Genomic DNA, 23064 nt, shown 5'->3' on the forward strand with positions numbered 1-23064 from the left:
ATGTGTTTATAGCAAGATTGTCATAGTCACTCATAGTTATTTATTGCTGTATCTGCATTTAGACACATCTATTTATTATGGTCATGATTACATAAGTATAGATATTTCTTTCAGCTTTCAAAAACTACAAGTTACTTTCATACGTATTTTCCTATATATTGCCTAAACAGAATTTCCAAAACAAGCTTTCATCTTGGCTAGACTTAGAAAATCAAACGCCCAGAAAAACCTCATGTTGACCACACTAACCGACATAGCAGAATTTAAAAGTTGTGACTACCTTCTACAATGAATGGTTCCTAGCTAGTGTGACCAAATCCTCAAAAAGAAACGCTTCCTGTCAGTTCAAAAGTTTAAAAAAAATGTTTTTCATTTGAAACTAATATTTTGAAAAAGAAAAATTAAGATTTTCTATGTGTTTAAACTTTCTCATGTTCATGTTGTTGCTTTTGGTTAGTTCCTGCTATGAACTTTGAACCTGTTATTCATAGTTCTGAGGCTCCAGAAACAACATTAGGTAATGATTTTTGTGACCTCATTATATGCTTTTTTATTCATTAAAAATCTACTCCATCATTGTCATGGCCAGAGTTGCTCCTGCTTCCTTAGACTGCTGATGTTCTGTTTCATACTTCATCTCAAGGGTAGTCAAGATTCTTAATTCAAGTGCTACCTATTGTTTTTAACAGATGTCCCTGAACTCAGGTGAGGAAATCTATCTGCCATGAAACCCCCTTTAAAATTTCATTATCTGGTCCAAGGAACTGTCTGAAGCCCAAATTACAACCCATCTCTTTGGTATTTAGAGCTATAAAATGATGATAATTAAGTACCATGAAATTTTTCTGAGCAACTTACTTTCTATAGGATTTTTGAGACACTCTCATTCTCTTCCTATTTTAAAAGATGATTTCTCCCTGTTAAATTTTCCAAAAAAATTGCTTCATTGGAAGTGCCAAAAAATTGCTTCATTAGAAGTGCCAATCCTAGTAAATTTAAGTTACGGCTTTCCTCACCATGGATGAATTTGGTTATTCTTTACCTTCTAGTTTAGTATTGGTTCCTAATCTTCACTAAGTAGGAATCTCTGAGTATCTAATTATATTAATATCTATTCCTATTCCTTTAATTAATTGTTATTTGGTTTTCAAAACACCCTCAGTAATGCTAAAAGCAAATTAGATTAGTAAAGTGAAAATTTTCATGCTTAAGTAATAAACGCAAGAAAATCTAATGTTTTAGAAAACATAGGTCTATGTACAGTGCTTTTGAGGTTTCTAGACCTACAAACACAATAGCAACCGAAGATTTTCTTCCTTTAGTTTCTAAAACATGGGGGAAAAGATCCATTCTCCTCCCAAACTTTAAACTTTCCAAAGTTTTACAGTTGAAACCAAGAAAGTCAATGATTTCTAGTTTGAGTCTTTCTAGCTTTTTGCAGTTGAATCTCAGTAGTGACAATGATGTGGCTTGTTAACTTTCACTTCCCACCTCTATGCTATCTAAGAGAGAGCAGACACAAGTAGTGGTCAGCATCTTCACAACTGAATGTTGACCAGAAGGTTCATGGTTGGGGGAGATCTAGGGTAGCCAAAATCATCATGTACCCTGCATAAGGATTGTCTCCAACAAAAGATGCATCTTATTCAATTCTCTTACCATTCCATTCCACTTATCTTTTTAAAAATTAGCAATACTTCTTTGGCTTAGTAAACAAAAATTTCCTTGCCTTCCATGTTCCCAGCACCATATTAACAGTTGAGTAGAGTCGGGTGAGGTGAGGAACAGAAGTAGAGATCAAAAGTAAGAACACGTTTTACTTCTTGAAAAGACTACGAAATACTTGTGAGGAAACCCTGTTTTCAAGGGGTTTTTGTTGTTGTTTTAGATATAAGGCAATTTGCTTGCTTGTTTAATTGGTAAAAATATAGAGAGAAAATATTTAAACAAGTCAAAGATCTATGTGGACTCACAGATAACAGTTGGGCTTTGAAATAACTTCAGTTTTTGTATTAGTAGTGGAAGGGTAGGAATAGCAAACATAAAATGAAAACTCAATACCTGTTGAGGTTACTGAAGTGGGAGGTCAAACTAGAACACAGAACAAAGCACTCCTAGATGGTACTAAACATTTCGGTAATGATAATATCATAAAGTCAGCCGTAGGAAGCTCTTAAAAAGCCCTTGTGGGAATTCAGATTCAGGTACAATAGTCAGTGAGAACCTGTTTTTTTGTTTGTTTGTTTTTGTTTTTTCCAAATTTTTCCTGTAAGGATGTCAGATGGTAAATATTTTATACTTTGTAGGCCATTCAGTCTCTCTCACAACTACTTGATTCGAATGTAGTATCTCAGTGGAAGGAAACCAAAACCTATACATAAATGATTGATATGTAAATATGCTTTGAATCATCTTAGTTTGTGGGTGTGGTTGTGTTCCAATAAAGCATTAATTAGATTTTATACCATTTCACATGTCATAAAATATTACTCTTAATTTTTTTTTCCATCATTGAAAAATACAAAAGCCATTCTTAGCTCACAAGTCAGGCAAAGGGCTGGATTGGGAGGACCATAGTTTGCCAATCGCTGCTTTAAATAATGTATACTCTGCATGGCTCTCCATAACCCTTTAATTTTGAAGATCTATGCATTTCAGTTCATTGCTGCCTTTATCTAAAATCTGTGAAATATCCATAATTACTTTGACAACTTAGATGCTCTTCTTTCAGCTCCCACAGAACTGCTTATTTTGAAACCAGTGACATCACCAAGCCTAGAAATGACACAGAGTCAACCTGGTAACTGGACTCTTTTATCTGTCTGGGTACACTGTGAGCTTCAGGGGACGTGTTCCAAGTGTTGATTTCCAAATATAAAAAAGCTAATAATACACATTTAATAACTTAATATAGTGTACATGCTCTTTCCATGATTGCATATTGGTGTTAACTTAGTAATTTATTCATAGTAATTGCTATTCAACTGATAAACATACTTATCTTCATTTCATTGTGTTTATTCTGTATCACATAGAGAATAACCAAGTATGTGATTAAGTAATTAATAAAACCACTTAGAAGAACTGATTTTATTCTTCCTATTTTTCACTAAAGATTACAAACTTTCTTTTTAGTAATAAGTTAAATTTGTGCTCTGCTATGTGAAAAGAATGCTAGTTCAGTTGCGATCATCAAGGAAAGAGAAAGTGTGCACTTCAGTAAAGATAACAAAATCACCCTATACAGTATTGCCCTTCAAAATTGAAAACAAATATTTTAAGTTAGCAATGTGGTTGCTACCCCGGACATATATTTTGAAACATAAGATCTTACTTTTTTTCTAGCATAGGATTATAATTTCTTTTCATCTCCTTTGCGTATCTTGTAATTAGTGAAATGGCATTTTGGTGCTCACGATGGTACCAGGTATGACTGTTAATAGTTACCTACAACACTTAGAAAACTGTGACTTCAATTCAGTTATTGGAGCTTCCCTTGGTGTTGTTAATAACGTTGTTATTATCATAACAGCCAACATTGAGCATCTATAGGTGCAAGACACTTTTCTAAATACTTAGTTTGTATGCATTCATTCAATGCTGGCAACAGCCCATCCTTGATCAATTGTATCATTTTGTGTCCTTTGCCAGTTTCTGAAGTCCTGGAATCTGTTACATTAAGCACTGAGTCATCAAAGGAAGCTCTAGGTAAAAATGTTTTCCAATGAGAAGTCAGATATATGTGCTTTTCCATCTCATTGCAGAAGTTGTCTTTGGATGTCCTCACGCTTTGTGACATTTCATAGCTCCTCACATCTTGTCTGTGCTCATCCAGTGAATCTTAAGAGTCAAATGTTTCACACAGCACATTGTGCTGATGCCTGTTGTAATGCTATGCAAGTTTCACAATTTCCTTAGCTCCCTTTCACTCTGAATTTAAGATTTACTTTTCTAATATTCTGATCATTCTTTAAATATGAATTTGCACATCCTATTTTTCATGTTTATATTGTTTTTAGGATTCATCCCTATGCTTTTCAAGGACTCACTCTTTGTCTTTTTCTTACTAGAATCCTTAACCAAAATCTGTAAGGAAGTGACATTACCTGCTTTGCTCCCTGTAGAAATTGCTGAAGACACTGCCAGTTGTGGTGTGTGTGCACGTGCCCACACTGAACACTGCCTTGATTGTCTGCCTTCATCTCCGCCCTCTTAAACTGTAACCATCTTCCTAATCTACCTAAATGTTATGAATTCTCATGTATGTATCCACTTAAGATAACTAACCTCTGTTTTCAAATTAAATACCATGTTCTATGACCATGTGTTACGCTCTACCCACCACTAACCGGCCATTCCCTGTTTATTCCATAGCACCAACTGTAACAGATTATCTGTATCCTTCTGCCAAAGCACCACCCAGTCCAGAGGAACCAAAGACTGAAGGTGGTAAAGGTTTTCATGCTTTGATTCATTTATTCAACAAATTTTTAATTAGCGTCTGTCATGTCCATGGAACATGAAAGTTCAAGCTGTGGTACTTGTTCTGTAACTGAATTCATTTGAAGAGGAGTAACTTCCAAAATCCTCGGAGTCTTCCAACTACAGTGATAATTGATCTCTGAATACAGAAATTCTGGTTTCTCTATGGTATCAAAATATTGAGACATAATAGCATTTGACTGCCAGTTAATGACAATTAAAACATTAATATTAGTTGGAGAATTAGTATGACAGAATAGGATTTCCCCCTCGGTTCTCTCTCTTTTCTTCTCTCAATCCATTGTCCTGTCTGTAAAAATATGATGCACATTCCTGAGAGAATGAGGTGTGTTGATATTCAAGAAGGAAATAACTTGACTATAGCTTAGCGTCTTAAAGTTTTCTAAAATTGTTCTCCTTTGTTTTGATACAGTTGTGGAATCTATTACAAATGTGTCTGAACCACCCGAGACCACGCTAGGTAATGACACACCTCAGCAGCTTTTGTCCTCATCGCCACCATCACCTGAGAACCTCAGGTTCTCTTTCATTGTGAATTCATGTCGCAACATCATTCTTCATCGCAGCAGTTAATTTTCTTTCTAGGGCTTCTATTCATAACCATTGTCCAAAAAGTCTCTTCTGTTTTGTATCTAGATGTTGGTCTCCTTCTCTACTTAAGTCAGTGAAACTGTCAAACCTAAAGCATCTTTTTCCTAACATTGAACATTCTCCCAGCTTGCATTGTGTTGAATATTTCAGTTTTCTTTTTGTATGGTGATCCATTTTATACTTTCTGCCCTAGCCACGTACTTTCCATTTACACTCGTTCCATCACATTCATTTACATGTTTGATTTTTTTTTTTTTGCTCTAATTTTAAGTGAAATCCAATGCTTCTTCACTGGCTCATGCTTTAACATTTTTTATTACTTTGGTTTTCCCTTTAAGGTTACTACTAAATATATCTTTCTAGGATTGTTGAGGAAGTATTAGTTTGAAGTGAGGATTTAAAAAGTAAGGATATCGCTTAATTTGAAAGTATTTTGGAACCTGGCATCTCAGCATTTTTTAAACTAAATGCATTATGAAGAAGTAGGAATACTATTTTGCTGCAGAGTTGCAATTTTCTTTTCTTTTTTTTTTTGTTTGTTTGTTTGTTACCATCCTTTCTGTCATCTATCTGTACTCAAAGTTTGTGAAGCGCTATCGTAACCCCAGGTACTTTCCTTCAATTACCATAGAGACATCTCCTCTGCCTTCCCAAACTATAGTCCTACCCAGCCCAGATGAGCCTTCGACCGAGCCGGGTAAATATTATTTTGTATTTCATGTAGAAGGTGAGTGTTTGCAGAATTTGTAAGAATGGAAAGACAGTATGCGCACCATAGACATCAGAATGCCTAAGTTAGCCACTCTGCTCACATTCTTTGATGGGCGATCCTACTTTTCTGATGCCCATTTCTCCTATCCATAAGCTGTAGCCATTCACATGACAGTGTTGTGAATATTCTTCGGGATATGACGGAGAAACTGTTCTCAGCTACTCTGCAAGTGTCTCAAACGGGACGTAGTAATGTTTCTGGGGAAGAACATTTATATTCCATTTTTAAATATAAATGCATATCCTAATTTTAAATACTTTATCATCTTGACTAGAACTTTTACAAATTCTATGGTCATGTACAAAATATTTTAAGGTAACTAATTTGTGTTTGAGATTAACAGAAACCTCCAGAAACAGATTACACTATGAAAAACACATAAAGGGGTATAACTGGCCAATCACCTTATCATTACTCAGGTCCTTTACTTCTTTCTACTCCTCTTCCTGCAGCAGTTTGTCCATTTCACAGCATGTAAATAAGAGCAACTGAGTCAAACCAGCTAGTTGGCAAGTCGTAAAGGCTCACTTGATGGTGCAATTTGAAATATAGGAAGACAGATCACCAACATGAATAACTAAACGTGCTGCTTCTTACAAGGAAAAATCCTCTCAATATTTATAGGCTTTCTTGGACTGATAGTTTATCGAAAATAAGCCCAAACTTGTGTTTTGATTATCGTTAAACTATTTCACATGGGTCTATTTCCAAAGAAGATATGAATATTAATTTTATACATTGTCCTCTAAAATACGTTATTAAGTTTTGCCTATTAAACAGTTTAATTTTTACTGAAATTTCACACTAACTGCATTAACCGAATCTGTGCCAGTTATCTCTTACTTTTCCAAAGTTTCTTAAATAGCTGTATTACTGGATATCACTGAAATGTTTAATTGGGAGTACTCTTGGTGATACCTACCTCATACCCTGGGAGAAGTAAATAGCCTGTCAGGAACCTCAGCAAGCAAGGAAGTTGAGAGTGAGAAAAATCACAAGATTGAAAGAAACTCTACAGTCAGAATTTCAGGATTGGAAGGGCCCGTAAGAGTCCTGTTACTTTTGATGCAACACATGAGGCTATAGATTGAGTGATTAGTAAAGGGAGCTCTGAATCTTCCAGCTCCTGAACCGTACAGTCTCCTGCGTATCTTGGCGTTCATTTCTCTACAGGCAATTCCACTAAAGATTCCACTGAAGCCACTGTATGCAGACTCTTTAGAAACGTCTAGTATCTCAAAACTCTAATTTTCAGCAAGCTTTCCTTAAGGTGCCAGAAACTTGGTGACCTTGAAAACCATTTTGTTTCTCCTAAGCTGTATATACCAAACACACTTGAGACCATGCAAATGAGGTGTTTCCACAAGCTGCAACCTCACATTTAATTGTTCCTTTCCTCCAGCAGGATATACTTCGAATTTTCTTGGTAAAGATACAATTGATTTTTTACAGTGAATGTCCTAGAACTGCTTTAGGAGTTGCCCAAGAAAGGAATAACTTTCTGAGGAATGAGAAATTTCTTTCAATTTCTGTTCAGTTTTTCTTCCCCAGTATGACCAATGAAAACTGTGTTTTGTTTCATAAGATTTTTCCATTAGCACTGCTATTAAAACGTGTTTATTTTCTAGGTATATTCAGAATGTAACATGCTAACTTTGTTTTTAGAAGAAATTGTATTTATCTGCACTTAAAATATTATACTGGCATATTCTGGTAAAATGGTGTAAACTTGTAATAAGGATGAATTCTTGTTATTATGAAATTTATTTTCAACACTTTTAAAAGGTATTTGAAGTAGATATTTCAGAAATTCCAACAGTTTCATTTGCCAGCTGAATATCTTGGACATGATTTAATGTACTTTCTGTTTTTGTTTTCCGTTATAATAATAGAAGAAATTTATATTCCTATATTTTGTGGTTCTGTGGGAGCTTTACTTGCATTAATTGCTGTGTATTTAGGCCTTCATCTTTGAGATCCTGGAAGCTTAGATACTGTGATTCTTGAAGCGCTCAAGAGCTCCAAACCCTCCAAACCTATATTCTTTCTTTTAGCTCCCAAGCAGACACCACGTGCTCCTCCCAAACCAAAAACATCTCCACGTCCAAGAATTCCACAAACACAGCCAGGTAAATACATATTTTATATTCTGGCCTGAAGAGTGTGATATTAGTGGAATTATTCTATTAAATCATAGCGAGTTGAGTTTTTAACTCTGGTAAAGCGAGTCTTCCTTTGAAACCTAAAAGTCTTTACATTTACTTTTGAACTTCAGTAAGAAGTATGTTATTGGAATAACTTACTCCAGAAAGCTTCCCTATGGTTACACATTTGAAGAGGGAGCTGGAGAAGAATGGAATTTCTTAAGAGTAGACTGCCTACCCCCATTGCCTCTCTGAGCTTGGGCACACCTGTCCCTTCCAGTCCTTAAATGTGCCTCCTCCTACCAATCACCTACTTTTTTTTTAACTTCAGTAGATTTTATTTAATAGTATGTCATGAAGATTTGTTTTATATGTACGTATATTCTCTCCCATAACATAATGTTATATAATATTGCTTTGGTGGTTTTGCTGTAAAATTTTGGTAAGGACCCAAACAAGAGTCATTATAAACTATTTTGCATTCTTTTCAAGAGGCTTTTCTTATTGGAATGACTAAATCAAACCCTAACTTCTCAACCAAGATCTTGTCCAATTTCTCCAACTGCCTCGGAGGATCTCTGTTGGGGGCTACCATAAACTTGATACGCCTCAAAGAAACTTCATCATCTTTTCCTCCTTTCAATTTCTCATTTGCATCGCTGGCAGGTTCTTAGTATTTTACATCTACTTTTTGCTCTTTTTCCTCATCCAGCCTCTGCAGTCCATCCGTTAATAAGTATGATGCATTCAGTTCTTCCGAACATTTCTAGCATTGGTGCCTATGCCAAGCATGTACTTGGTTGTGCCTTCTCTGTTGTCATTAATCTCTTATCTCTTTTCTTTAATTTCAAATTATATCACCCCTCAATGCTTAAGCAATTAACTAATTCGTTTCATCAGGTAGTCACTCAACAAATATTTATTGCATGCTGACTATGTGCCAGACATTGGGGATGTGAGACAAAATTGTATCTTTCCATGGTCAAGGAATTTACAGCCTAGGCCTATCACATAAATTTAAATATAGCATTTATACCTGGTATGCTTCCAAAAAGTATGAGGGTACACCTCCCCAATTTGCTAAAAAAGGAAACTTCACTACCACTTGGAGTCTAGGGAAAGGAAAATGTTAGCAGCATCAAAATTATGCTCGATCAATAGTCAGTAGTCGTTCTGAATTCCTACCACTAATACTTTAATCATATCTCGGTATTCCTACCAAAGAAAAAACTATAGATTTGGGCATAGTCTTTAATATCTGATTCTGAGAGAAACTTTGCTTATTGTTTTTTTCTTTAAAGGAAAATTCCTTAAAAGACGGTTCTATGTTCCACATCTAGCTAATGATTTTAAATTTGCTTTAATGTATTTTTAAATGTGTTTTATTTAATTACTAAAGCTTTGCTATGAAAATAATATGGGTATGATACATAGTGTATAAAGACACCAAGGCAAAAATCCCCTGAAAGAATAAGAAAGTTAAAATAACAATAAATACACTTGAAACATTAATCCATAAAAAATACATTAAAAACAATGATTAGAGAATAAGTAGTGATTAATGAATAGAACAGGAATAAAAAAGCAAAGCAGGTGGATTAAATTGATAGAAAATTAAAATCTGATTTTAAAAACTCAACAGATAAAATCGCATGAGAAGAAGCTCTCTGTTTTTTATTTGAATATAAGCCATAGGACAAAAGTAACAGAGAAGGAGAAATTGAGAGAAGTAAGAAAGCATGAAAACTTGATGAATGTTGGAAGATAAGAAATGAAAAGTAAGAAGTGGTGAGAATTAAGACATTGGGTGTATAAACTCCTGGTTAGTAAAAATTTTTAAAGTAAAGGAGATATGAGGTAACAAGACATTCATCATTTTCTTTTTCAGCTATATATTCTGTACTTATAAAAATATTTATTGTCAATTAGGAGTTACACTAATTTCCCATTATTATAGTATATTCTAAATTTCAAATTTGTTTAATTTTGATTTATACCATTAGTTAACCTTGCTTCACAACTTATGTAACTTCAGAATGGATAGATTCATGTGCTCAAGGCATTCCACTCTCTAACCCTGAACTTTTGGAGTGTCTGCCAGCCTCTAACAAGAGAGTCTCGTGATTCTGTCCCAACTGAGGCACCTCTCAGCCCCTTAGCATCTCCCGTGGGAAGTAGCTGCAACACAGATACTTTTGGCTTCGTCAGTGCTACTTAATGCAAGAGAAAGATTTAGAAAATTGATCATGAAAAAGAAAATGCATTCTAATTATTCCTCTTAAAAGTGTGTGAAATTCCCTTGCCCAAGGGAATGATCTTACTGAATAGATCCTAGCAATATAGGAGGTTTTTACAGTTCTTTAAGGATGTTTTGTACATGAACTAAATCTTTCAAAGATAAATATTCAAATCCTGCCTAGTACTCTCTCCCTTACCTTGGTTAGCTCTTGTAAATTTCAGAAGGCCATTTGGGTGGGAGAATGTCCCGTGCGTACATACGATACCAAATGCAAATTATTATTGTTAGACGTTAGGGGGGTCCCTGACAGTCGTGTGTACACCCTCAAGTGAACACAGCGTGTCCATCCACTACTTTTTTCAGAATGAAATTGTAATTGGGCATACCACCTTTCTTCCTATTTATGCTTAGATGGCAAGATTTGAATCTATATTTGGCATTTAAGGGCAAAGTGGAATAAAAAGTTTAGAATAAATCATCAAGAATATTTTGTCATTGAATAAAGACTTGATTGTTAGATTCCTGTGTTCATAGGTAATAGTCAACAACCCATTAATTTTATACCCAGAAATCTTATAACCACCAAAACTGTGTGTGCTTTTGGCTTATGTGGGGTCAAACATGAGAATCAGAATATACTCCGATGTCAAATTTGTAAAATTTGTAAAAATCAATGTCAAATTTATAAAAATTATCTAGAAGTGGAAAAATTTTATTACAGTCATATAAGTTTCACAACATTTTGACATTGCACATTTAATTCTCACAAACACCCTTTGGGTTAGGACAGGTTTATTATTTCCACCTAAAAAATAAGAAACAAGTTAAAATGTGACCTCAGTGCTGGCATCTAGAAAGCCCGTTTTGGACCTAGCGCTCCTGTCTGGACCTCAGCGTTCAGTTCAAGTCTCATCTCTGGTAGTTAATTACTGTGTAACCTCAGGCAGACAGTCACTAACCCAAGCCATTAAAGTGAAGCTCATAATTCCTTCCTTCCATCGTTATGGGAAGAATCAAAGAGCATAATCCTTTTAAAACCACTTCGGGAATTGTAAAATGAGCTATAAATAATTTAGACCTTTTTTTCTGGTATCTGTTACATTAACAACATATTACTCCAAAGGAATAGTTGTGGGAAGACCATTTTAGTTTGTGAACATGCTCATTTATGGATTTATGTGGGACCTAAGAATTGCAGGGGGTCTAGAATAAGAGCCTACCCACTCCAGTCCCTCCTGCTTCCCTTTCTGCTGTTGCCTGAGCTAACTTGAAGCTTGTCCTATCCATGCTTCATTGCCTTCTACTCTGAATTCACTAAATTCATCTTCACAGAAAGACATGAGGCTGGGTTTGAGGATTTAAGCAAACATCCAGAAAGGAAGAATACTTCTCCATTAATTTAATTGTTATCTCTTCTGAAAAGAAGATTTCGAAAAAATTACCCATCCTACCCTTATGCTTAGTCATATTTTGTGGTTTCTCAGACATCATTTTTCTAAAAGTATCTGGAATTCTAACTGATAAATGTTTAGAGCTTAAGGTTTATTTTTCTATCTAATTCCCATTTCAATACTTTTTTTTTTCTAACCCATGGTCAGACTTACACTTTGTCGTATCTTCCGTGTTTAGCAGGACTGGGAGATGCTGGAAGAAAATGACTCACCATCTGAGTTCTCTCTTTCAGCTCGCAAGGTGTCCCAGCATGTTACTTCAAAGCCAAAAGCATCACCAACTCCAGAAGTATCATATACTCTGCCTGGTAAATGATTCATTTCATGTTTAAGCCAAATGCATTCTCCTATCACACTCTCCTGCAATGACACCTGAGAGCTGATAGATGTGAGGGCGATATTTCACTCATGTTCCGACACCATGTTGAATCATCCATGGTCTGATCATCTCAGAGGTTTTGTAGGTTATCTAGTTGCTCATATAGTAAGCTATCGATTCAATCAAAAGGTAGCGAATTATGCCAAGGGTAGACCTTTCCTTTAGAACTAAAAAATCTCATATTTTCTGACTTATAAAAAAAATAAACCTACCATTGCTAACTATACTATATTCAAATGGTTCACCAAGAAAGATAAAATCAAGAATCTGAGGGTTATTTTCCCACAAAAAAAGAAGAAATGTTTTACAAATAGAGAAAATGATGTTTATCCATTATCCTTGGTTCAGTAATGTTATACTACCCAGCATTGAGGGTGTTTCTCTGTCAAATCCTACTTTACAAAGCAGTTCATGGAACAACAGCTTAGGCTTAGAAATAAGAAATTTTACATACACCAAGGATTTCTTTAGCTACAAATCTGTCTCTTGCCTATCATCTGAGAAGGCCTTTTGTCCGTTTATGGGGGGAATAATTTTATATTTGTGGGAGCAGTTGGTGTGGGAACCGCAAGGACCCAGACATTTCCTGAGTCTTGCCACCAATGCTCTAGATGCTCACGTGACCTTAGGAAACCACTGTAAGAGGAACAAACAAAGCTAATTTTTAACTAGAGTATCTGGAAAATGCTATAATTTTTTCTTTCTTTTAAATGTTCCAATTATTATAGATTTCTAGATGCTCCTAGAAGCCTATGGAACATTCCCGGAACCAAAGGATTTCTAAGCTATAGCGTGAAATGATGACATTTTGGAAGCAAGCCTGAATTCCCTTGCCATAAATGTTTTCCAGATTTGTAAGCGAGGGGTATTACTGCTGCTGTGGGATAATCTGGTTGTTGCAGGTGGCAGTAGGCCAGAGAGGCTCCTTAGCTCTGAAGTCTAGAATGTCAATTTGCTCACTAAACACAACACCCAGTATTATAAACACCAACAAGAAAAGAAGTTGATCTTCCCACTTGCAAAAAATTTCTCATTTTCAGTTTCAGGAAAAAAATATCCCAGAAATTGAGTCATTAATGATAACAACAGTAGGTTTGAGTGATTTTGTGTGCTTTTCCTTTTTGTTAGAGAAAGTAATACCGTTGGTCCTAATGTGACTTAATCTCCTTACACCACATCTAATACTAAAACTATAACTAATAGTTAAATATTCCTCCTTTTTAAATATCTAATATTTGCCTTAATTCCACCTTATTTTTTGACAGGAACTCGAACCTTAAGTTTGAGCACTGAAACAACAGCACAAACTACCCCCTGCAGCCTCCGTGGGGCTTATTCCGTTGGCTCTCCAGTTGCACACGTTCAGTTAGAATTGCGTCTCTGAACCTGGTGCTGATCCCACCATTTATTCATCAGGCGCTCCCCTGTTGCCACAGGGATGTGGTGCCTACGGGAATAATCTTCAGTTTTCTCACCAGTGTTCGAACAGAGTAGGTTCTCTAGTGTTCAGTTTCCGGGTCATATCTAGGCACAGGTTTGCATCCTAATGAACCTAAGACCTGGTTTACCAGATCCTATAGGTTGTATCTCAGAAAGCAGAGGGGGATTTACACATATGTTTAATATGCTCTGGTATCCTAGAGAAATAGACGCTCTGCAAAAGTCTAAAAATGTGTTGAAATCAAGACAGAGTTATGTTTCATCACAAGGTTTATCTCAACATTTATTCTGAGAGAGAACAACAGTAACAAACTTGAATCTTTCGATCTACATCAAGTCAGTCAGTCTGAGACTGACCACACAGCTCTTCCGTTCCATAGATTCCTAGATATAGCACATATCTAATCCACTTAGGCTTTAAAAAAATTATCTTCCAGCCACTCAGTTAAATTCTCTCTCTACCCTTTAGTGAGGAATCTAGACAAATTGAGCCCACACGCCATGTCCAGAACCGACACAGAACCGGCTTTTCTTCAGATCTGCCTCTGAGGAATGATGCCAGATTCAGAGCAAAGGACTTGCCCTGGTACCTGGCTCAACAGAGCCGTGCTTTCTTTGTAGATGTATTTCTAAACAAAGATCCATCTTGGCTTTGTGGTGACTCTTCTAGCCTATAAGTATCTGGATAGACCTCAGTCATTGGAAGTGAACCAGAAAGAAAATCTAGATTTTGGCAAGTTATGCAATCCTCGCAAATGTTCTGTGTGACTACTGTCTTTGGTAAATTCCAATTGGCAGGCACACGTAAGCATTTTTGCAGTTAGGAAATGAGGGAAGAATGCTGAAATGCCTTTGGAAATAGAATCACTAGGATGTAGGCAATGACTGTTGCTATGGAGAGGAGGATGACACTGTTGCTTCTAGCTTAGGCAAGTGGTAGATGATAATGCCACTAACTAAGGCAGGGAACACAGAGGGGGGCATAAGCACTTGTGTGTGTGCATGCTGAGTTTGGAGTGCCAGTAGGACTTCCAAGTGGGAATGTCTAACAGGTGGTCAACATGTATTTCAGGATTTCTAAACCGAAAATATGGGATATAGATTTGGAAGTCACCTGTCTACATCTAGCAGGTTATTAAATCTTGTGTGTGAATGACAACATCCAAAAGAAAGTATAGACTGAGAAAAATGAAAGGTTAGAGATCAAAGACTTAGGGGACACAGTTACATTTAGGAAATGGATAGGAGATGAGGAGCCAGCAGAAGTTGCTCCCAGAAATGTGGGAGAGTACCAGGAAGGAGGGCCTCTGGAGGTAAGGCGGGGAAATGTGGTCAACAATGACAGGTAGAGAGGGATCAGAGGAGCTGCTGAACTTGACAGTGAAGATCCAGAGACCCATATCCAAAACCCGTGGGCCCATGCTTCAAAATCCAGCAGTTTTACAAATTTTAGAAAGGTAAAACAGAACATATACCAAATATATTAATATGCCTGCAGTAAGAAGTATAAATAGTTGTACCACACCAGATGAATAATATCTGTAATTAGCCTTAGGTCAGGTCCAGTCAGGTTTTGCTGCCTAACTAGTGAAGAAAAAACCAAGTATTCTGAGTATTTGGACTTGAGAGCTATGGATAAAGCATTGCAGACCCACCGTTGCAGGAGGTCAGTGAAGAGGAAGCCAGACCACAGCGGATAAAGATACAATTGAGAGACCAGAAGCAAAGACAGATAAAGTTTTTTGATTATAGGAATGAGAGCAAGGGAAGGATGGTTTGAAAGCAAAGCCATATTGAGGAAATGATTATTATTTTTAGGATGTTGGAGCATTTGAACTGTATTATAGGTGAAGAGGGAGGAAATCACGGATAAATGGAAATACGGACTAATGGAGAAACATAAGATAATAGAAATAATGAAAGTAAAAGGCTCCAGAAGAGAGAGTGGCCGAACGGCACAGGTAAAGCTTGGAAAGTGGCCTACAAACAGGTGGGAGACATGCTTCCTCCTAGACTGGACCTAAAGGTACAAGGTCAGAATAAAGGAAAAGAGAATTCAGAGATGGAAATGGTGTATAGTCCGTGTGTATTATTTTTCCAAGAAAATCAGTCTCTTTGTAGCTTATTGAGGGAGTAAACCTCATTGAAAACTTCATATTCCACCATCTTTATCAGAAAATAACAGATTAAGTTCTCTCATATACTCTAGCAAAACATTCATGTTCATTCATTTACATTTGTCCATTTTAGCCATTTCCACTCATAATTGTCTTAGTTGAATTTTTCTTTGGATTGGTGCACTTTATTCAAAAAGACAGTAATATAATTGGTTAATATAAATCACAAGTTGGCTAATATAATTGAGTCTAAAATTATAATACTGGTATTGTATATTAACTACATATATTTATTATAAAAATATTCTTATAAGGAAATCAAAACTGCCTTCTCATATAAATTGTCATTATTAATACACGAAGTTTCTCCCCACATGGAAGATTTAGATTTTAGGAATCATGCTTTTGTTCAGTTTAATATATGGAGGAATGCCACACAGGGAAAAAGAAAAAAAAAAGTTTCATTTCTTGGAGCTGCCGTTGAGCAAGTAAGAGAATGATTCATATCCTTTTCCTGTGAATATTTCTATTCCTTTCCACTGATTTCACCTGCTTTAGAAAGTCTGCAGTGACAGTTTATTAAATCATCACTTCATGGTTAAAAAGTGCCAATTGCAGCAGCAGGAATCTGCATCACCCTGGCCTACATTCCACAGTAAACGAAAGCAGGCAGCGAGTAATGTATTTACAGTACGGTGGATTTATTGGTAGTACATTTTGTCTCCGCTCTCCTTAATGCCAGCTCCTGTCTGTGTAGTTGGGAACTGTAGCCTTTTAGGGTGTTTGGAAACTACAGGCCTCTTTGCATGGCATGATCTCCACACAGCCAGATGAAAGCCTTTCGCCCTCCACATAAACATTTAGTTTGATTTACAACTGGAAATTTCTCATATTTTACCCTTCGAATCCCCAAAAACACTATGTAGCAAAGGGCAAATGTTCACTATCGTGGTACATTTTCTCTAAATTTTGTGGACCACTGATCTTTTTTGAAGTTTTTTTTCCTTAAAAAAATTCAAATTTTCAAGTTCCTGGGGATGTTACCTTTTAGCTCATAAAAGTTCTAATTGAGCCAAGATCCTACTCACTGTATGAGTTTCCACAACTACATTGGGACTTAGAAGCCTAGACTAAGAGCACACGTGATATGCAACGTTAATTACGATCTCGAAAAGCAGTACAAAGAGAGTGTCAGTTCTGTGTAAACTCTACACTGATAGGGGAAGTGGTGCTTGGTCACCTCACGGTGCAAAAGCTTTCCTTGTCTTTTTCTGAGGTAGAATTCTAGCCTGAATCCTAATTTTTTCCCCAGCATCGTTTAAGGTGCAAGAAAATTACAATGTCTACCAAAGGGATTACCAGGTCTTCTTTGTGGTAGGAAAACCTTTCAGCAAGACAGTAGGACTGAGAAGGACCTTGCTCTTGGAAGGAGACTTTGTCACAGAAATCTGGTGCTCATAATAGGCCAATTACCTTGGTGTTTTCCTCAGTGAAAAATAAGGTGTCAGATTCACAGCCTATTGTTTTATTTTGCCAGAATAAACTCTAAAAATGTACTGGGTATCAGGGACTGACTATAAGTAGGTCTCTTTTAGCTGACATTTTTGTCCCTAGTTGTCATACTCTCATCTGTCAGGAGACCCTGAAACCTTATATACCGGAAGCCACATCACTAAGAATGACAAAATGGCAGCATTTATCTAGCATTTATGAGTAATAAGCACTCATAAATTTTACATGGGGATAGCTTCTAATGATGGGTAGATTCCTCTTGCTCCATTTTCTCCCCAGAAGAACTACAAGTGCCTTTTAGACTAAAACTTTGTTCTCCTCTTAGATATTCAAGAATTTGACTTTCTTGTTGTCTCCCTTAATTTATAGGCCATTTATGCCTACATTGTCTGGGATAACATATTTTCTGTTGCTCTCAATGGACTTTTAGCATGAATATCAAATGGCAGCTATAACCACCTCAGGCAAAAACTTTCTGGTTTTCCTTTTTTTTTTTAAGATTTTATTTTTAAGTAACCTCTACACCCAATATGGGGCTTGAACCTATAACCCTGAGATCAAGAGTTGCATGTTCTACTGACTTGAGTCACCTTCTTGTGTTTAATGGCATTAGTTATTTCCTCCTTTTCCCCCCTCAAGGGAGGCTTCATAAAGAACTGTGACCAATTTTGTTTAACTGCCACCAGAGCCTTCCTTACACAGTGACTTTTTCCATTTTGAAGAAAGCAGTCATCTTCTTGGCTTTACTCTTAAGCCATTGTGAAAATACCTTTGCTTTATTCATGTTTTTCAGGATATTTTATCTGTGGGTTAGGTTTCACTCCAAATGTGGCATTTAGAGTACAGTGTTTTATAATCTTTTTTCTTTCAGTTCCAAGAGATGTGCTCCTTCCCCCTAAACCAGACCCTGAAATCTCTCAGAGCGAACCTGGTAAATAAATAATTTTATTTTCCCAGCTAGGAAGTGTGTTTTTCAAAAAATGTTCTTGAGATAAATACATTTTTTTAATCATTGTGGTATAGAAGTTTGGAGAAAATTATGGATATAGAATGTGTATTTCCGTTTTGTGAAGATTTAATCTTATAATCTGCTTGAATTTTTTTCTCTGGTTAAAATGAAGGAATAGTATATAATTAGTTTTCCCTGGAAGTGTGTCCATCAAAAAGGAGATCATGCTAAAATTATAAGACATGCTTATTAACTGAGCCAACCATTTTTACCTTTTTTCAAAATGTAAATAGAACTACATTCCAACTGTGGTTGTACTTTAAGTCAAAACTGTGCGTGCCTACTCAAAAATTTTCGTCAAAGTCACAGTGAATGAGATCTTTGGTTTTTGCTAAACTAAGTTTCCTAAGTGGCATCTAATATGTAGAATTTTCTCATTTTTATTATGATTCTTCGAGAATGTTAGAATGCTCAAATAGAAGCATATAGAAACACAGAAGTGATGTTTACTTCGCCAGGTAGTAATTTTCATAAATACATGTCCTTGATTTGCTTTTGGCCTAGTTCTGCAGCCTGTTACCTTTAGAATTGACCCACCAGAGACAACAATAGGTAATGGTTTTGTCCTCCCTACCAGCTCTGATTGTTTTATTGCTACAGTCCGATTTCAGGTCTCTCTCAACTTATCATATTGAAACATCATCTCTTCTCAATCCACCTCATCATCTCATTCTCATTACTCTTACTTTTTTCCAAAATAGAAAAGCAATGGCTCCACTGTTGTAAAGGCTTTGCTCTGAAGACCAACTTAAGACAACTCCTTACTGAGTTCATCTGCACCTACCTCATGTATCTCCGTGTTCAGAGTGACTCCACGTGCTCATGCCCATCTAGTTAACAGTCTCTGCATGTTTGGTGGTTCTCAGCTGTAGTGTTACAACACGCTAGCATGTGACAAGTTACGGAAGGTTCTGGCAAGTAATTATTATTGGTCAAGATACTGAACTTTGCCAATGGTTTATTTTTAAAATAAACTTGAGGAGACTCCAGATGACTACAATAATGAACATTTTCACTCACTTTCTAATCCTGTATGTTCTCTTGGATGGGGGAGAGAGAGAGACAGAGCTACAGCTGACAGAACTGTTTCTGACTCCCGTCGCATCTTAACCAGAGAGGGTCATGAAGTGCGTCAAGGCCTGAACGTAATTTCTTATCTGCCCTTGTGGGGGAAAAACAAAAGACAGTTGAGAACCATTATTCTTCTCTTCCACAGTCATTCTCCTAAAGGTTCTGTGGACAGCTACCTTTCTTCTTCATGAACCACATAATGCTTTCCCTTTTTTGTTTCAAATGAAGGAATCTCATGTAATATTATTCTGGTCTGATGGCAGGTTTTGCGTCTAAAGATTGACACTGCTGGTTCTTTTCTTTTGCAGCTCCTTTAGAGACACGAGGCAGCCCTTTTATACCCATGATTTCACCAAGTACTAGTGAAGAGGACCTGCAAACCACTCTGGGTAAATTTTGTTTTCGTATTTCAGTCCAATGACGACCTACCTTTCCGGGATTGCCCTTGAAGTTGCCATGTGTACATTGTGCTTATGGGATGTTTCCAAACAATAGAGGGTCTCTTTTTACCATTATAAAAAAACTATTCATTCTCTTGATTCTTTTACATTAACTATATATTTGTCCTTCTAACATTAATGCTGGTTTTCAATAGAAAAAATATCTTAAAACATCTTGACAAAATTTTAACTGTTCTAAAAAGAGGAATGTTCCCAAAGTGTATCAGTGCTATACTTTTTGGTTGCTTTTTTTCCATATTTGAAACTGCCTTGGGGAAGAAAAATTTCGTCTCGAATTTATTGAGTATCTTATGGGTGCTAAGTGAAATGCTAAGCAATGGGAGTTCCAAAAAAGAAACTGTTTCAAGGGTGAGTCCTTACTCTGGAGAGCTCAGCATCTAATATGAAGAAACAGGGTTAGTGATACTAGTGCTTCCTCAGTGCCACCCAGTGTGCTATGTGTGATGTTTTCATTTAAACCACACAACAATTGCAAGGTAGGTTCTGTTACCTGCCCCATTTGATAGATTATAAAATTGAGGCATAGAGAGATTTAAAAATCGGGCCAAGTCACACAACTAATGTCAAAGCTGGATTGGAACCCACGTACTCAGTCACCAGAGCTCCTGGGGTGCACCCTAGTGTTGTACAAATGAGTGGGATAGGGAAATGAGCAACATGCTAAACAAGCAAACTACTGGGTGCATCAGGGGAGGCTTCATGGAGGAGGTGACATTTCCCCTGGATTTTTGAGTTGGAGTGAGAGTTGAAGTTAAAGATGTGAAAGGTTCTTTCAGGTTAAAGACAGATGGGAGAGAGGCAATCCAGAGAACGGTGGTCAGGCTGAGCTGCTGAGCATGTGACTCACCTGGAAAAACGAGGATGTTTAGATGCATCAGGAAGGTTAGTGGGGATAAGTGGGCCATGCTTTCAAGGAGTTCAGTACCAACACATTCACAGCATGGGAAACCCCAGTTTGACCCTTGATTGAAAATGAATCAGAAAACAAGCATTCCCAGCTTGTGTTTGTTGGTTCGTGTGCCATACATTCCACATGGCTGTGTGGCCTTATTTTCCTCCCTTCATCCCTTTTCAAATAAATCTTCCCTTTGTGTGTGTCTACTGAGATGCAGTTCCTGATAAGATTTCTAAATGAAATCCTTTTTAAAGGAAAAAATTTAAAACTGAGCTAATACACCGTAATTTCCAAATATTCACTATTCTAGCCACGGCCCGTAGAGTGAACATCACCCATGACAGCAAAGTCAAAAGTACTTTTCAAGAGCCACTACTTAGATATGCTAACTAACTAACTTGTACTCCCTATTTTTTTTTTTATTGTACCTTGGTCTATTGAAGCAAGAGCCATACCTGCCAACGGTCACAAGCATGTCTGTTATGAGCAGAATCCAGATTATAAAGCAGGGCAGGAAAAAAAGATGACAGTGTATTCTACGCCCCAAGTGTTTTCTTGGATACAGGGTGTGGTAAAGTGGCACAGTAATTAGCTATGTCTAGGTGATGCTCTGATGACTTCGAGATAATATGGGAGTAGTAGTGCCACACTTAGTTTTTTCATTTTACCAGAAGAAATGTGTCTGTGTCAATAAACTTTAACTCTCACATGACATAAATAGAATATTTATTCTTATACAGTGTAAATGTGCCTGATTTCATACGATGTATTTCTTTTCCAACTCAAATAATTTGTGGAGTTTATGGAATAGATTATATATAAAATATATATATAAAATATATATAATAATATATAAAAACAGTTAAGAGGCATAATTTGAGAACAGCCATGTCCAGGATCATGAAACAGTTATCGTGAACTAAAAGCTTTTGGAAATCCTTAAAATAATATTAAAATAATAGAGCAAGAAGGTAGCAAATATAATAAATGAGTTATTAAAATGTACCTTTAACCTTGAAATTTTGTGATGACAAGGCATACTTATAAATGCAATTTCCCATGGGGCAGAAAAAAGTGTGGTTTTTGGGTTTTTTTTTAACATGTTCATGGTGATAATTACTGAAAGCCAGACATCTCACTGTGTTTTTCCCCAGCAGAGACAGAGCACTCCACCCAAGGATTCTTCACAACTAAGATTCCATTAACAACTGAATTTGCAAAGACAACCCAGGGTAATGCTCTTTCCCCACTAACGCGTGGTACCCATTTATTTTCATTTTTAATCAGGAAAGAAATTTTCTTTTCAGAATGTCAGTTTTCATCACAGTGAATTAGTTTTCTTCATTTTGTAGGTGCAGGACATCGGCCAAATAGGAATATTTATATGTACATCACTCGAATGTAGGGAAGACAGTGTTTTTTGTTTTTTGGTTTTTTTAAAGATTTTATTTATTTATTTGACAGAGAGAGAGGCAGCGAGAGAGGGAACACCGACAGGGGGAGTGGGAGAGGGAGAAGCTGGCTTCCCGCTGAGAAGGGAGCCCCATGCTGGACTCGATCCCAGGGTCCCGGGATCATGACCTGAGCTGAAGACAGACGCGACTGAGCCACCCAGGCACCCCAAGGGAAGACAGTTTTTTTAGTTAGCGCTTTGTTTTTGAATGTAGGGTTGACCATGTGATGCTGAGAACTAAGAATGAAAGCCTCCCCCCACCATGCTTTTTTAGTTTGTTTAACCTTCATTTGCCTCATTTTCCACATTTGATAAATAAGAATCTGTATTAGCTTTTTTCACTTCCCCATTCTCCTCCCTCTCCCCCTCCTCCCTCTGTCCCATCTTCTCTACTCCATAGCACATTGATACTGTGGCCTGGGGAAGGAAACTAGTGAGGAGAAGAATCAATTTTTAAAGATGGCTTAATATGTAAACGTCGAGGGAGAGTTTGGGGGAGATTTCCTTTTATTTCTTCCTTCCTGCTTCTTGGGAAATGAACTTGCCTACACAAAGCTCTGTCACATCTTCATGTTCTCAGAAGTCTATCCTTTTTGTAGTTTTCTATACTACTTAGGTTATAACCAGTTGTGGATTTCTGGTATTTTTGTGGGGTTTTTTTTCTTTCTGTTCTAAATGATTCCTTTTGTTCATCTCTACATCTTTCATATGGTAGGAAGCCCAAAACACAAAAGTAAAGTTTTTTTAAGGAGTTGGAAGACACATTTATTTTACTTTTTGTCAGTTATAATTTGTGAAGAAAATTTGGTATAAGAAATTTGAAATCATAAGAAAAATTATAAAAAATCTAATTTTAAAGTATTTCATAATTAGATCAGTACTTATTCTAAATAAACATGACTAGAACACTATGGCATAGGCTAGTTCTTGTAAATGTTCTCAATCTTATTATGTTTTAAATGTTTATTATTTACCTTATTACTTTTCTATTTATTCACTTTTTATTTATTTATAAATCCACACAGAA

The 23064-nt window shown here is 36.5% G+C and overlaps 1 protein-coding gene across 50 annotated transcripts in view; it reads left to right on the plus strand.

Annotated features, from left to right (window-relative positions):
* ABI3BP (ABI family member 3 binding protein) overlaps positions 1–23064 on the plus strand; it is a 235006-nt gene that overhangs the window by 158063 nt on the left and 53879 nt on the right. For 23 of the 50 annotated variants that reach the window (XM_044381625.3, XM_026492194.4, XM_026492226.4 and 20 more), the window contains 12 exons: positions 458–517; positions 2732–2800; positions 3652–3708; positions 4375–4446; positions 4916–4963; positions 5726–5791; positions 7921–7995; positions 11934–12008; positions 18020–18079; positions 18662–18709; positions 19537–19617; positions 21739–21816. In XM_044381625.3, coding sequence (XP_044237560.1) covers positions 458–517; positions 2732–2800; positions 3652–3708; positions 4375–4446; positions 4916–4963; positions 5726–5791; positions 7921–7995; positions 11934–12008; positions 18020–18079; positions 18662–18709; positions 19537–19617; positions 21739–21816 — 789 coding nt within the window. The remainder of the gene's footprint in view (positions 1–457; positions 518–2731; positions 2801–3651; positions 3709–4374; positions 4447–4915; positions 4964–5725; positions 5792–7920; positions 7996–11933; positions 12009–18019; positions 18080–18661; positions 18710–19536; positions 19618–21738; positions 21817–23064) is intronic. The other 27 variants (XM_026492220.4, XM_048215240.2, XM_057306712.1 and 24 more) reach the window with 6 other exon arrangements.

The sequence above is a fragment of the Ursus arctos genome, unplaced genomic scaffold, assembly GCF_023065955.2.
Source record: "Ursus arctos isolate Adak ecotype North America unplaced genomic scaffold, UrsArc2.0 scaffold_4, whole genome shotgun sequence".
In the NCBI taxonomy this organism is placed as follows: domain Eukaryota; kingdom Metazoa; phylum Chordata; class Mammalia; order Carnivora; family Ursidae; genus Ursus; species Ursus arctos.